Below are 14,597 nucleotides of genomic sequence, written 5' to 3'. Positions count from 1 at the left end.
GACAGGATTGCCCTACAGAGAGCTATCATGGGCAATGGGCTGAATGTTCTCCTTCTTTGCAGTAATGACTCTATGACCCTGTGATTCTATTCTGAAAAAAATGTTGAGGTAATTATAAAATTCAGAAGGTTTATAAAACATGAAGAGCACAGATAAGATGGATTGTTGCAGTCCTTTTCTTAGGGATGGGGATCTAAAACTAGAGGGCGCAGGTTTAAGGTGAGAGAGGAAAGATTTAAAGGGGTCCTGAGGGGCAAGTTTTTAACACAGAGGGTGGTGGGTATGTGGAAAGAGCTGCCAGAGGAAGTGGTAGAGGCGGGTACAATTTGAGCGTTTAAAAGGCATTTGAACCAGTACATGGAAAGGAAAGGTTTAGAGGGATATGCGCCAATGTAGGCAAATAGGACTAGCTCAGGTAGGCAACTTGGTCGGCATGGATGAGTTGGGCTGAAGGGCCTGTTTCCCTGCTGTATAACTCTATGATTCCATGAGAATTCATAGGAGTGCTCATAGTCAAGATGGATTTTCATAGAATAAATACAAGGAACTGTTTAAACCGGTAGGAGAGTTGCTTACACCTTTAGGTAAATGGCAAAATAATAATGGAGATGGACAGAGTTTCCTTTGCACAGTGAGGTGTTGTGATCTGAAGTCCGCTGCCTGAAAAGGCAGTGGAAACAGGTTCAATATTCCAAAAGGAACTGGGTAAATATTTGAAAAGGAAAATATCTGCAAATAAGGAAGGACTAAGGGGAATATTTAGAGAACTCTTTCAAAGAGCTGGCACAGGTGTGACAGGCAATAGAAGCCTCCTTTGAAACTGAGCGATTCCTGTGCCCAAAATAAACCAAGATCTTGAAAATCAAAAAAAAGCTGCTGGAAATCAGAAATAAAAACAGAAAAACAAGTTAGTTTGTTTTCTCTCTTTCCCAGACGTGAGGAAGGGTCTTCGACCTGAAACATTAACTCTGTTTCTGTTTCCACAGACGGTCCTGACCTGCTGAATGTTTCCAGCATTTTCTGTTTTTAACCCCAAACCTTGGTTGTTCTCTTAATCCCTCAGCCACTTTCCATACACGGGTAGGCGCTGTTTGCTGTCAATTCCAATCTGTCCCACCAGAGTATGGAAACAGAGGAAGATATGGGATCATTTCTATTTCTCTGCGGGCAAACATCTGCGGGCCTAAGTCCCAGGTAGTGCACTGGGACTTAGGGACAAGGCTTCAGCACTGGTAGCCTTTGTGTTCCTGCGTATCACTCTCCAAAGGGTCCTGCCCATTTACTCCCCCTTACAGCAGCACTGAATTTGGTAATGGGTAAGAGGGTTGGGCAATGGGAAGATGGAGTAGCCAGTATGGGGGGAAAAAAAAGAAAGGGCAGGCACGGTAGTGTAGTGGTTAGCGTAACACTATTACAGCGCCAGCGACCCGGGTTCAATTCCAGCCACTGTCTGTAAGGAGTTTGTACATTCTCCCCTTGACCACATGGGTTTCCTCCGGGTGCTCCGGTTTCCTCCCACATTCCAAAGATGTACAGGTTAGGAAGTTGTGGGAATGCTAAGTTGACGCTGGAAGCGTGGCGACACTTGCGGGCTACCCCCAGAACACACTCCGCAAAAGATGCATTTCACTGTGTGTTTTGATGTACATGTGACTAATAAAGAAATCTTATCTTACCTTATTATTTTGAACCACACTGGACTGAACAGTCACCCAAATGTTTTCAGGAATTTGGGAACTGGATTCTGGTGAAGTGGGGACAGGGAGAACCAGCCTTGGCTGGGACCAAGAAGGGTGGATCTGGAAGGGGAATGAATTAACCAAATAATAATTGGCAGAACTATGAACATAGAACATTACAGCACAGTACAGGCCCTTTGGCCCATGATGTTGTGCCGACATTTTATCCTGCTCTAATAGCTATCTAAACGTTCCCTCCCACATAGCCCCCTATTTTTCTATCATTCATGTGTCTATCTAAGAGTCACTAAAATGTCCCTAATGTATCTGCCCCCACAACCTCTGCTGGCAGTGAGTTCCACGCACCCACCACTGTCTATGTAAAAAACTTACCTCTGACATCCCCCTTATGTCTTCCTCCAATCACCTTAAAATTATGCCCCCTCATGTTAGCCATTGTCGCCCTGGGAAAAAGTCTGCCTGTCCACTCGATCATTTTGTACACCTCTATCAAGTCACCTCTCATCTTCCTCCTCTCCAAAGAGAAAAGCCCTAGCTCACTCAACCTATCCTCATAAGGCATGCTCTCCAATACAGGCAGCATCTTGTTAAATCTCCTCTGCACCCTCTCTAAAGCTTCTACATCCTTCCTATGATGAGGCAACCATAATTGAAAACAATACTCCAAGTGTGGTCAAACCAGAGTTCTATAGAGCTGCAACATTACCTCGCGGCTCTTGAACTCTATACCCCGACTAATGAAGGCCAACACACCATACGCCTTCTTAACAACCCTATCGGCCTGTGTGGCAACCTTGAGGGATCTATGGACATGGGCCATGAGATTCCTCTGTTCCTCCACACTGCTAGGAGTCCTGCCATTAACCTTGTATTCTGCCTTCATGTTCCATCTCCCAAAGTATATCACTTCACACTTTTCCGGGTTGAACTCCATCTGCCACTTCTCAGCCCAGGTCTACATTCTATCAATATCCTGTTGTAATCTACAGTAACCTTCTACACTATCCACAACACCACCAACCTTTGTATCATCAGCAAACTTACCAACCCACCCTTCCACATCCTCATCCAAGTCACTTATAAAAATCACAAAGAGCAGGGGTCCCAGAACAGATCCCTGCAGAACCAGGCAGAATATGCTCCACCTGCCACCACCCTCTGTCTTCCATGGGCGAGCCAATTCTGAATCCACACAGCCAAGTCTTCCTGGATCCCATTCCTCCTGACTTTCTGAATGAGCCTTCCATGAGGAACCTTATCAAATGCCTTACTAAAATCCATGTACACCACATCCACTGCTCTACCTTCATCAATGTGCTTTGTCACATCCTCAATCAGGGTCATGAGGCATGACCTGCCCCTCACAAAGCCATGCTGACTGTCCATAATCAGCCTATGCTTCTCCAAATGCCCATAATCCAGTCTCTAAGAATCTTCTCCAGTAATTTGCCCACCACTGAAGTACGACTCACTGGTCTGTAATTCCCAGGGTTATCCCTATTCCCTTTCTTAAGCAAAGGAACAACAGTTGGCACCCTCCAATCATCTGGCACTACTCCTGTGGCCAGAGAGGATGCAAATATCATCGCGAAAGATGCAGCAATCTCTTTCCTAGCTTCCTGTAATAACCTTGGATATATCCCTTCTGGCCCCGGTGACTTATCTATCCGAATGTTTTTCAATAGTTCCAGCACATCCTTTTTCCTCACGTTGACATGCCCTAGCATATCAGCCTGTTGTACGCCATCCTTACAATCATCAAGGTCTCTCTCACTGGTGAATACTGAAGCAAAGTATTCATTAAGGACCTCCCCTACCTCTTCCGACTCCAGGCACATGTTTCCTCGTTTATCCCTGATTGGTCCTACCCTCACTCTAGTCATCACATTCTATTCTTCACATACATGTAGAACGCCTTGGGGTTTTCCTTGATCCTATTCGCCAAGGACTTCTCATGTCCCCTTCCAGCTCCCCTAAGTCCATTCTTAAGCTCCCTTCTGGCTACCTTGTAACTCTCCAGAGTCCTGTCTGATCCATGCTTTCTAAACCTCAGGTAAGCTTCTTTCTTTCTCTTGACAAGATATTCTACATCTCTTGTTAACCACGGTTCCTTCACTCTATCATCCTTACCCTTCCTCAACGGGACAAACCTATCCAGAACCCCATGCAAGTACTCCCTAAACAACCTCCACATTTCCGCTGTGCTCTTCCCCAAGAACATCTGTTCCCAATTTATGACCCAAGTTCCTGTCTAATAGCATCATAATTCCCCCTCCCCTAGTTATATACTTTCCCATATCGTCTGCTCCTATCTCTCTCCAAGGCTATGGTAAAGGTCAAGGAGTTATGGTCACTGTCTCCAAAATGCTCTCCCACCAAGAGACCTGGAACCTGATCAGGCTCATTGCCTAGTACCAGGTCCAGAATGGCCTCTCCTCTATTCGGCCTGTCCACATACTGTGTCAGGAATCCTTCCTGGACACACCGAACAAACTCTGCCCCATCTATCCCCTTTACACTAAGGAGGTGCCAATCAATATTAGGGAAATTGAAATCACCCATGACAACAACCGTGTTATTTTTGCACCTCTCCAAAATCTGCCTCCCAATCTGCTCCTCAGTGTCTCTGCTGCTATTGGGGGTGGGGGGGGCTGTGGTCTGTAGAATACTGCCAATAGAGTCATTGCTCCCTTCCTGTTTCTGACTTCCACCCACACTGACTCAGTGTATGGTCCCTCCAGGACATCCTCCCTTTCTACAGCTGTGACACTGTCCCTGATCAGCAAAGCCACTCCCCCACCTATTTTACCTCCGTCCCTGTCCCTTTTGAAACATCTAAACCCCGGAATATCCAGCAGCCATTCCTGCCCTTGTGACAGCCAAGTCTCTATAATAGCCACCACATTATAGTCCCATGTACTTATCCATGCTCTAAGTTCATCACCCTTGTTCCTGATACTTCTCGCATTAAAGTAGACACACTTCAGCCCATCCAACTGACTGCAATTTTGCCCTTTCAATGCCTATCCCTCCTCAATGTCTTTCTCCACTCTACGTCTACTTGTACATGAAATGCACCAACCTCTTACCTATTCTTACCACCAACACTCTGGTTCCCATCCCCCTGCCAAACTAGTTTAAAACCCTCCCCAACAGTTCTAGCAAACCTGCCACAAGAATATTGGTCCCCCTCCAGTTCACGTGTAACCCATCCCAGGTTATAACGAGGTAGATTGTGAGGTCGAGAGTCCATCTTATCGTACTGGGCAATGATGAGGCAAATGGCCTCCTTTGTTGTAACCATTCTATGATTATATGAATTAGTTTTTATTTCAGGTGATAATGACAATTGCCCAATAATTGCCAATGAACTTAAGATATAGGACATGATAAAAGAGAAATTTTCTCACCATTTTGCCCACCAAATCCCCTTACCTATCTAGTTCTATCTGCCTTTCTCCTCTGTTCTAATGGTTCGTCTTCCCAATATCAGATTCCAGCACTGGTAACCCTCAGCTATCTTCACCTTCACCCTCCCCTCTCCCCACCTGGCTCTATCTGCCTTTTTTTTGCCTCCACATAGCATCCACCTCCCTCTTGTCTCCTTATCCCACCCCACCACCTCCCCCACCAGCCCGTCATCCTTCACTCACCTTCGGTCCACCAATCACCTACCGGCCTCCTGTCTCACCCCTCCCCCTCTCCTCTTTACAGTGGCCATCTCCCCTCTCCACTCTCAGTCCTGATGTAGGGTTTCGACCCAAAACGTCGACAATTCCTTCCCTCCCCCCCCCCCCCACCCCACCACCACACAGAAGCTGCTCGACCTGCTGAGTTCCTCCAGCAGATTGTTTGCTGTCCCAGTTGGAGAGCCGTGCTCCAAGGCTGCCCTGGTCAAAACCGGGATAAGAATGTAACACCTGACCTATGACCCGTGGCCCCTGCCCGCACTGTTCTTTCCTGCTCAGTATCTCTTCCATCCTATGACACACTGTTAGTGCTTGGTACACGACTTTCTGATGGTGTGTTCTACATTCTCATAACATTTTGTGAAGAAGACTTCCACCTTGATTTGAAATCTGTTTTTCCATGCGGTTCTGTATTCTCCCTTGAAGGGAAACATTGATCCTGTAAGCGCTGTAATCACTTGCTGAGAAACAGCAAGGTATCGGAGGTCGGTGAAGTGCTGGTTGAGGGAAAGTCGGCCGGGATAGACACAAGCTCTGACCACTTTTCTTGTTCTCTCTTGTGTTCAGGCACTTAGACTTCTTTGAGATGGTGAGAAATGAGGATGAGAGTGAACTGGCAAAGCGACTTGACATGGTGAGTGATGATGGTCCACATGAACCTATAATTCAAGGTGGACCTGGCCAGGGGGTCAAACATCATTCGGCACCATCGGATTCCTTTACATCCAGGGTTTCATGTCTCGGGTGTATTGATTTGATATAAAGAGCTCTCTACTTAGTTGGTGTATTGCTGGACTTTGGTGAAATGGGCCGGATTGCCACATCAGAGGGAGTAGGCATCTAACAAAGTTTGAGATGGCCGAGTTCCCAAAGATTATCATTAGAGTGGACCCATTCTTCAGCTTTCAAAATCATGAGGAAAATAAGAGCAGGATTAGGCCACTTAGCCCTACATATCTGCTCCACCAATCAATATAATCATGGTTGATCCTCCGATATCAGGTACTATATTCCCACTGTTCTCCCCCCCACCCCCATTCCTTTCGTGTCCAAACATCTTTCCATGTCATTCTTAAATGTACAACAATGGCTTGCCCTCCCTGTGGCGGAGAATTCTGCATCTCAGTGCTCAGTGTCATACCCCATATCCTGACAATGTGATCCCCAGTTGTAGAACCCCTCAGGCAGGGGAAACAGCTTCCAGCATCCAGCCAGTTGAGCCCTGTCAGAATTTTGTACGCTTCAATGAGATCCCCACTCATCCTTCGGAATTCTGTTGGATACAGGCCTGATCAACCCAATCTTGGCTCGTCCAATAGTCTTGCCATCCCAGGAATTAGTCCAGAAGATGTTTGTTGTATCCCCTTTCTAGCAGGTGTATCTTTTCTTGAGTAGGGAAACCTTCACTGCACACAGTGCTACATGTGGTCCTATATAAGGACAATAGTTAAACAAGCCTCAAAGGCTTGCAAGAGGAGGCCACTCAAACGCTCAAAACTGGTCTGCTGCTCTGTTAGCTTTTGACTGACTGTACCTCAACATTCACTAACCTTCAGCCTATATTTCTTGATGTGATTATCCCAATAAACGCTTGGCCAACCTCTTTCAATTATCTCTCAGTACATTTGAGGCCATCCAAATCTTGGTTGCTGGTGCCCTAACTCACTGAGGTTGGTTCACTTATCATTCCTCTACTTTCTGCCTTGTATTGGCTCCAAATTAAGCAGAGGCCCCATTTTAATGCTGTCCCTTTTCAAAGCCCAGTCCATCACGTAAACCAGCTTCCCTTCCATTGACTCGCTCTACACTTCCTGCTGCCTCAGGAAAGCGGCCGACATAATCAAAGACCCCTCCCACCCCGGATGTTCTCTCTTCTCCCCCCCTCCCATTGGGCAGAAGAAACAAGAGCATGAAAACACGCACCGCCAGGCTCAAGGACAGCTTCTATCCCGCTGCTATAAGACTCTCGAACGGACCTGTTGTACGATAAAGTCGAACTCTCGCCCTCACAACCTATCTCATCGTGGCCATTGCACCTTATTGTCTGCCTGCACTGCACTTTCTCTGTAACTGTAACACTATGTTCTGCATTCTGTTATTGTCTGTCCCTTTGTACTACCTTGGTGTACTTATGTTTTGGAATGATCTGTATGGATGGCATGCAGAACAAAGTTTTTTCACTGTATCTCGGTACATGTGACATTAATAAACCAATTACCAATTACTTTGCCCTCACCACTTCTGTAATCCTCTCCAACCACAAAATTTCGAGATCTTTCTGTTACTCCGGTTCTGGCTGCTTGTCCACCCCAGATATAATTGTTCGACCCTTAGTGGCGATGCCTTGCGTTGCCAAAGCCCCAAGCTTTGAAATTCCCACCTTAAATCTTTCTGTCTCTTTACCTTTCTCTGCTCCTTACCTTAAAAACTGAACACTTGTTCCCCTGCCCTTTCGTGCCTTGGTAACAGTTTCAATTAGTGCTGCGCAAAGCACCTTGGGAGGGTTTGGGATGGTTAAAGGCGCTATGTAGATGCACCTTGTTGTTAGGGTGCTGGATGTCCTTCTTCTGTGGACTGCTGTGCCGAATGACAGTCCTCTCTTCTTGTAAAACAATGAGATGCAACTCATTCCTGCTACATTTCAGGTACATATTGATACCAGGAGCGCTAGTCAGATGTTCGACCTGATTCGGAAGAAGTTAAGTCACACGGAAGCCTACCCACATTTGGTTTCTGTGCTCCAGCACTGTCTTCAAATGCCCTGTAAGTAGAGTTCTCGCTTGTCGTCTTCTTCCCTTTTAATATTCCCTTAGATTACTTCTTGAATCTTGATAATCTGAATCTTGAGTTCCAGATGTCAACCACTCTCTGTGTAAAACAACTTTTCCCCCACAGATCCCCTACAAAACTCCTCCCTCTCATACCTATGCTCTCTTGCTTTTGATAGCACTTGGTGGTCAGCATGGACTTGGTGGGCCGAATGGCCTGTTTCTGTGCTGGACGACTCCATGACAAAAGAGTCCACACTAAAACGGGTCATTTGTTGAGTGGGAATCTCTTTAGGATGGTCTGAGAACCACAGAAGAAATGCAAGCCCTTCTTTCCCATAATTTAGTCCTTTTACATCCCAAAGTTAGTCAAACTTTCAGTCTACCGACTTAATGGAACCTGTGTTGAGAGGGGACTGAAATTTGGGCACTGCTCTTTCTCAGGTCTTCTCAATACTGTTAAGAGTCATAAGAGTTATACAGCAAACAGGTCCTTCAGCCCAACTCGTCCATGCTAACCAAGTTGCTAACCTGGGCAAGTCCCATTTGCCTGTATTTGGCCCATATCCCTCCAAACCTTTCCAATCCACGTACCTGTGCAAGTGTCTTTTAAACATTGTAATTGAACCCACCTCTACCACTTCCTCTGGCAGCTTGGTCCATATACCCACCAAAGTTGCCCCTCACATCCCCTTTAAATCTCTACCCCTCTCTTCTTAACCCTATACCCTCCAGTTTTAGACTCCCCTACCTTGGGAAAAAGACTGTGAACTTTCACCTTATCTACGCCCCTCGTGATTTCATATGCCTCAATAAAGTCACCCCCTCAGCTTCCTACGCTCCAGGGAAAAAAGCCCCAGCATATCCAGTCTTCCTTTGTAACTCAAGCCCTCCAGTCCCGGTAACAGCCTCATGAATATTTTCTGCACCCTTTCCACTAGTGAGAGAATGTCAGATGAGGGCACATTGTTACAAGATTAGAGGGTGGTCATTTAAAACTGAGATGCATAGGAAATTCTTGCAGAGGGTGGTGAATCTCTGGAATTCTCTGTCCCAGAGGGTTGTGGAGGTTAGATCACGGGGATTACCTAAAGAGGAGGTAGGTACATTTTTGAAAGAACAGTGAATCGGAGGGTGGTGTGGAACCGGTGCAAAAGATGAGTAGATGGGGCCGATCACACTGAATGATGACAGGCTCAAGGGGTCAGGTATGTTCTTGTGTTCTTGACTGTTTATTCCTGACCTGTCCTGCAGGGAAGAGGAACGGAACCAACTGCCAGCACTGGCAGCTCCTCGACAGGATACTGCAGCAGATCGTCCTGCAGGACGAGAAGGGGGAAGATCCCGATGTCGCACCGCTGGAGAACTTCAATGTGAAGAACATCATTCGGATGTGAGTGTTGTGCGAGGCTGGGGAGTGGACCTCCTACGCGCGCGTGTGTGTGTGTGTGTGTGTGTGTGTGTGTGTGTGTGTGTGTGTGTGTGTGTGTGTGTGTGTGTGTGTGTGTGTGTGTGTGTGTGTGTGTGTGTGTGTGGTAGCTACTTAAAGGAATTATCATTGCTGGGCAGACCAGGAGGGACCCAGTTTTGAACTTGAACCTCAGAGTTTCCCTGACCTGCTTTGGTTCTTGTCCTGGCAACTTCTTGACTTTAAGATTCTCGCCCTTCCCTTCAAATCCTTCCCTGACCTTACACCTCCCTTTTGCAGGCATCTCCTCCAGTCCTGCAAATCTTCTACCTCCTCCAATTCCAGCCTTGTGGACATCCCGTTGGATTTAATCACTCCATCATTGGCGGCCGTGCCTTTAGCACAACGGGTCTGGAGCTACCAAGGTGTGGACTTCCCTCCCTGGAACTGTCCACCTCTCTCTTTCCTTAAAATTTATGTCCTTCACCGATCCCTTGGCCAGTTGCCCTAATATCTCCCTCTGTGCCTCAGTATTAAATGTTGCTTGATGCCCTCACTGGGAATGAAGTCGACAGATGTGTAGTGGCAGACTACAAGAACCCCTGGTGGGATGGAGTACTTTGCTGGGTGCTCCACTTTGATATGGAACGAGCTGCCAAAGGAAGTGGTAGAGGTGGGTACAATTATGTTTACAAGACACTTAGACAGCTACATGGATAGGAAATTTTTAGAGACAGATGGGCCATACACAGGTAAATGGGACTAGAGAACTTGGCTGGCATGGACAAGTTGGGCTGAAGGGCCTGTTTCCGTGCTGTGTAACACTATGACTCTACAATAACCCTCCTGTGAAATGACTTGGGATGTTTCACAACATTGTAGGTGCAATATAAATGCAAATTGTTGCCTTTAGTGTGAACCATGCCAGTCACGAACACACAGCTGATGTAGACATGAGTGGAATTGGCTGCTGCTTCTTGTCCGATGGCCGTGGTTCCTGCTGGGAGTAAGCCCAGGGCTTTTAACGGTGGTTGCTTGGCTGGCTCAGTGGCACAGCTGGTAGAGCTGCTGCCTCACGGCTCCAGAGAGCCGGGTGCAATCCTGACCTCTGGTGCTGTCTGTGAGGAGTTTGCACATTCTCTCTGTGACCACATGGGTTTCCTCCGGGCGCTCCAGCTTCCTCCCACATCCTAAAATCGTGCAGGTCGGTAGGTTAATTGGTCGCTGTAAGTTGTTCCTGGTGTGTGGATAGGCAGTGGAATCTGGGGGGAGTTGATGAGAGTGTGTGGAGAACAAAAGAAGTAGGATTAATGTAAGATTAGTGTAAATGGGTAGTTGATGGTCGGCACAGACTTGGTGCTGTATGGCTCTGTGACTTTGACATCACACTGCCCAGGCTGATGAAGGTACAGAGTAGTGACCCCTCCTCCCCACTCCGTTCTCCAGGGTGTGAACATAGAGTGAGAACCAGCACCATTTGGGAGGTAAGGCAGAAAGGCTGAAAGTAAGCCAACTTCTCGAAGAGTAATCCCCTCACTCCCACTCCATTTGCAGTACACGCTGGTGAGATATCTGCTGCCACCTATCGGCCTGTGGGTTGCACTCTCATGAGTAGGGAGGTTGTGGGTTCAAGTCTCACCCTGGAGACGTGTACATAAATTTAGACCAACACTCCATTGTGCTGCTGAGGGAAGGCTGGATCATTATTGTTTGGATAAGATGGTAAATCTAGACTCCACCAGCTCTCACGTGGACTGAAAGAGATCAGGTGGTACATCGTGGGCGAGCTCTGTGGTATCCTAGCCAGTATTTATCCCTCAAACATTTCTAAAACAAAATGATCTGGTCATTATCACATTGTGGGATCTTGCTGTGTGCAGATTGATGACTGTGATGGCCACAGTATAGATGTGACCACACCTCAGAAGAGTGACACAGAGTTATAGAATTATACAGCGTGGAAACAGGCCCTTCGGCCCAACTTGGACATGCCGACCAACCCAGCCAAGCTAGTCCCATTTGCCTGCGTTTGGCCCATATCTATCCATGTACCTGTCCAAATATCTTTTGAATCTAGTTATTTACCTGCCTCAACCACTTCCTCTGGCAGCTCGTTCCATACATGAACCACCTTCTGCGTGAAGGAGTTGCCCCTCAGGCCCCTTTTAAATCTTTCCCCTCTCAGCTTAACCCTATGCCCTCCAGTTTATGATTCCATTTCCCTGGGAAAAAGACTGGGCATTCACCCCATCTATGCCCCTCATGATTTTATACACCTCTACAAGGTCTCCTACGCTCCAAGGAATAAAGTCCAAGCCTGCCCAATCTCTCCCTATAACTCAGGCCGTCCTGGCAACATTCTCATAAGTCCTTTTTGCACTCTTTCTGGCTAAATGACGTCTTTCCGATAAAAGCATAACCGAAACTGTACAGATCAGCACATCATGGAAACCAGCCTCCCCTCCATGGTCTCTGTCTACACTTCTCGCTGCCTCAGCAAAGCAGCCAACATAATGAAACACCCCACTCACCCCAGACGTTCTCTCTTCTCCCCTCTCCCATCGGGCAGAAGATACAAAAGCCTGGAAACAAGTACCACCAGGCTCAAGGACAGCTTCTGTCCCGCTGCTACAAAACTATTGAACGATTCCCCAGTACAATAACATGGACTCTTGACCTCACTATCTACCTCGTTATGACCTTGCACCTTAATGTCTGCCTGCACTGCACTTTCTCTGTAGCTGTTACACTTTATTCTGCATTCTGTTGTGGTTTTCCCCTTGTACTACCTCAATGCACCGTGTAATGAATTGATCTGTATGAACGGTATGCAAGACAAGTTTTTCACTGTACCTCGGTGCAAGTGACAAGAATAAACCAATTCCAACTCCAAAAACAATTCTCCAGGTGTGGCCTCACCAATGTCTTGTACAACTATACTCCATGTGATTAGCTTTAAAACATGTTGGAATGTTTGAAAAGTGTACTTGATGGTTGGCATGGAAACTGTGGGCCAAAGTGCCTGCTTCTGCTTCTATGGCTCTAAGAGGGACAAAAGAAATCATCGACTTTTGTTCCCAGAAGTGTGTGACTTCTGTCAGTATCCATTGATCGTGTTCCCATTGAGGTTGCATACTTCATCCATATCTTGCTTGGTGAGATTGGAATCTGTCCATCGCAATTCTCAAGTATTTCCATTCCTCTTTCTACCTTGCCCAGTTTGCTTGGGCGAGGGTTTTATGATGGAATATGGGCGAACTCTGATTTATTTACTAAGTGGCCTAATGGATGTGCAACCTTTCAACTTCTTCAGGCTGGTGAACGAGAACGAGGTGAAACAGTGGAAGGATCAAGCAGAGAAGTTCAGGAAAGGTAGGGAACCTCGCAGGGATAGTGTTCCATATAACTCCTGTATCCTAAATCAATGAGTCTGTGGGTGGTGATGACAGCGAGGGCCCGACCTGGGGTCTCTCAACCATTTTATTTTCCGATCACTTCACCAGCTGGTCCTCCTGAAGATTAGGGAAGAGAAAGGCAGTATCCTTCATCAAATTCACGAGCAGTTTTCGATGACTAAACTCCAGTCAGTCCAATTTAAGGGTCCTTAAATTTTTGCTCCAACAGTCAACCTCTGGGTTGAGGTATGTGAGAGGCAGCTTTGCACAGAAGGGCGGCACGGTAGCGTAGCGGTTAGCGCGACGCTATTGCAGTGCCAGCGATCGGGGTTCGATTCCCATCGCTGTCTGTAAGGAGTTTGTACGTTCTCCCCGTGTCTGCGTGGGTTTCCGCCGGGTGCTCCGGTTTCCTCCCATATTCTAAAGACGTACGGGTAGGTTAATTTGGGGTTTAAAATGGGCGGCATAGACTCGTTGGGCTGGAAGGGCCTGTTACCACGCTGTAAATAAAATTTAAATTTAAGAATTTAAATTTAAATTTAATTTAAATTTTAAAAGTATCTGTACCCTATTTTTGCTGCTTCTGCGCATTGTTAGAGCATAGAGCATTGAACAGTACAGCACAGGAACAGGCCCTTTGGCCCAGAATGTTGTGCTGACCATGATACCAATTTAAACTAATCCCATCTGCCTGCGCATGGTATATATCCCTCCATCTCCTGCCTGTTTATGTGTCTGAATAAGTGCTTCTTAAATGTTGCTATCGTATCTGCTTCCACCACCTCCCTTGCCAGGATGTTCCAGGCACCCACCACTCTCTGTGTAAAATACTTACCTCGCACATCTCCTTTAAATTTCCCCCCTCTCATCTTAAATCTATGTCCTCCAGTATTTGACATCTCCATCCTGGGAAAAAGATTTCGACTATATGCTCTATCTATACCTCTCATAGTTTGATATAGTCCCATCGTCACCCCTCAGCCTCCGACGCTTAAGAGAACACATTCCAACTCTGTCCAACTTCTCTTTATAGCTAATGCTCACTAATCCAGGCAACATCCTGGTGAACCTCTGCTGCACCCTCTGGGGTAATAATGGCCTTATAAGATTGGTATTTTCACTGATGGGTGCCTGGAACGTGCTGTCAGGAGTAGTGGTGGAGGCAGATAGGATAGAGACGTTTAAGGGACTCTTGGACCGGCACATGAATGTGCAGAGAATGGAGGCAGGAGGGATTACTTTAATGAGGCATCATTAGTTTAATTAGTTCAGCACAACATCGTGAGCCAAAGGGCTCGATGCTGTGCTGTACTGTACTGTTCTATGTTAACATAGTACATTGCCCCAAAGCAGATAACTTTGGTGTAATTGGACATAAGTTAACACAATAAGTACAAAGCACGTGAGTAGTTGACCTTCACATAACAAATGTTGCACCGCATTTTCAACCCCAAGAATAACATTATATCCCTGGAGGCTCCAGCCCGGTTCAGGAGAGATACCAGACTTTTTTTATTTTACATTTGTGGGATGTAGGCATCGCTAGCAGGGCCAGCGTTTATTGCCCACCCCCTAATAGCCCTTGAGAAGGTGGTGGTGGTGAGCCCACTTCTTGAACCCCCATGTCTTTCGACGGA

General features: G+C 46.7%; 1 protein-coding gene across 4 annotated transcripts in view; it reads left to right on the top strand.

Moving 5' to 3' along the window:
- The window catches only part of daam2 (dishevelled associated activator of morphogenesis 2), a 327,537-nt gene that overhangs the window by 202,173 nt on the left and 110,767 nt on the right, over positions 1–14,597 (top strand). For all 4 annotated transcript variants that reach the window (XM_052024252.1, XM_052024248.1, XM_052024249.1 and 1 more), the window contains 4 exons: positions 5,957–6,023; positions 8,035–8,152; positions 9,412–9,550; positions 12,879–12,937. In XM_052024252.1, coding sequence (XP_051880212.1) covers positions 5,957–6,023; positions 8,035–8,152; positions 9,412–9,550; positions 12,879–12,937 — 383 coding nt within the window. The remainder of the gene's footprint in view (positions 1–5,956; positions 6,024–8,034; positions 8,153–9,411; positions 9,551–12,878; positions 12,938–14,597) is intronic.

Source organism: Pristis pectinata, chromosome 10 (genome assembly GCF_009764475.1).
Source record: "Pristis pectinata isolate sPriPec2 chromosome 10, sPriPec2.1.pri, whole genome shotgun sequence".
Taxonomy (NCBI): domain Eukaryota; kingdom Metazoa; phylum Chordata; class Chondrichthyes; order Rhinopristiformes; family Pristidae; genus Pristis; species Pristis pectinata.
This window is presented reverse-complemented; position numbering and strand designations above follow the sequence as displayed.